This window comes from Austrofundulus limnaeus, unplaced genomic scaffold (genome assembly GCF_001266775.1).
Source record: "Austrofundulus limnaeus strain Quisiro unplaced genomic scaffold, Austrofundulus_limnaeus-1.0 Scaffold835, whole genome shotgun sequence".
Classification (NCBI taxonomy): Eukaryota; Metazoa; Chordata; class Actinopteri; order Cyprinodontiformes; family Rivulidae; genus Austrofundulus; species Austrofundulus limnaeus.
In genome coordinates, this window is record NW_013953237.1 from 185739 (window position 1) to 187535 (window position 1797).

At 50.4% G+C, this 1797-nt stretch overlaps 1 protein-coding gene across 1 annotated transcript in view; it reads right to left on the minus strand.

Annotated features, from left to right (window-relative positions):
- Positions 1 to 7: 7 nt before the first annotated feature.
- The window catches only part of wu:fi75a02 (uncharacterized), a gene marked incomplete at its 5' end in the record, with an annotated part of 10967 nt that continues 9177 nt past the window's right edge, over positions 8 to 1797 (minus strand). Inside the window, 2 exon segments of the mRNA XM_014028986.1 lie at positions 8 to 531; positions 653 to 783. Of these exon segments, the coding sequence (XP_013884440.1) occupies positions 365 to 531; positions 653 to 783 (298 nt within the window).

Sequence of the window (1797 nt, forward strand, 5' to 3'; positions counted from 1 at the left end):
AGTGTACCACACAGTACTACTGATTAATAGTGTACCACAGAGTACTACTGATTAATACAGTGTATCACAGAGTACTACTGAGTACTACTGAGTAACACAGTGTACCACAGAGTACTACTGAGTAACACAGTGTACCACAGAGTACTATATGAGATGGATATTTTTTCCAGTAGAAGTAAAGCCATATGTTGATGGGTGTGGCCTCCTGAGAGGGGGTGTGGCCTGATTCAAAGTAAAATGTTAAAAGTCACTGATTCACATTTTAAAAAGTCCTTGGACATCTGGTGGCATCTCCATGGCAACAACCTGTTAAAAGTCATGTTAGCTGCTCATTTGGCATGAGGTTTGTTGACAGGAAGTGATGTCACATGTCAATATCCAGGCCCTGCTGTGACAGGAAGTCTTCGAGTGCGCTCAGTCGCTCCACCAGCATCACATCCAGGTCGCTGTCATCTTCCAAGCCGTTGGTGCGGAAGTACCGCCGTGCTGCCGCTCGTTTCCTCAGCGCTGTGGCAACAGGAAGCCCCGCCCCTAAACACAGAAWACTCATAAGTTGTGTTTACATGGTCTGTTTTTGACACACAGCACTAGTCAATCATCAGTAATAAAATGAAAACAGGAAGAAAAAACTGCAGACTACATGTCCCATCACCTTGTGRTCTTTTCCGCTTCCTGGGTTGAGTAAAGTCAGGGAAGAGGAGGAGCCTGCGCCTTTTCTGCTGGCCAATCAGGAGCAGTGATCCATCCTTTTCTCGAGGCTCCTCAAAGATCGTCTCCAAGCTCCTGCAGGACAGAAGCAAAGCATGCTGGGAGATGAGATGTCAGCCAAACAATGGCTGCTGATGGCCGCCGTCTGTGGGCCCCAGTCTACGTTGGACCCAGTCTATGTTGGACACAGTCTACGTTGGACACAGTCTACGTTGGACACAGTCTACGTAAGACACAGTCTACATGGGACACAGTCTACATGGGACACAGTCTACATGGGACACAGTCTACATGGGACACAGTCTACATGGGACACAGTCTACATAGGACACAGTCTACATAGGACACAGTCTACATGGGACACAGTCTACGTAAGACAGTCTACGTGGGACACAGTCTACGTGTGACACAGTCTACGTTGGACACAGTCTATGTTGGACACAGTCTATGTTGGACACAGTCTACGTTGGACCCAGTCTACGTAAGACAGTCTACGTGGGACACAGTCTACGTGTGACACAGTCTACGTTGGACNACAGTCTACGTGGGACACAGTCTACGTGTGACACAGTCTACGTTGGACCCAGTCTATGTTGGACACAGTCTACGTGGGACCCAGTCTACGTGGGACCCAGTCTACGTCGGACCCAGTCTACATCAGACCCAGTCTACGTGGGACCCAGTCTACGTCGGACCCAGTCTACATCAGACCCAGTCTACGTGGGACCCAGTCTACGTCGGACCCAGTCTATGTCAGACCCAGTCTACGTGGGACCCAGTCTACGTCAGACCCAGTCTACGTGGGACACAGTCTACGTGGGACACAGTCTACGTCAGACCCAGTCTACGTGGGACACAGTCTACGTCAGACCCAGTCTACGTGGGACACAGTCTACGTCAGACCCAGTCTGCGTGGGACACAGTCTACGTGGGACACAGTCTATGTCAGACCCAGTCTACGTGGGACACATTCTACGTCAGACCCAGTCTACGTGGGACACAGTATGTCAGACCCTGTCTACGTGGGACACAGTCTACGTGGGACACAGTCTATGTCAGACCCAGTCTACGTGGGACCCAGTCTATGTC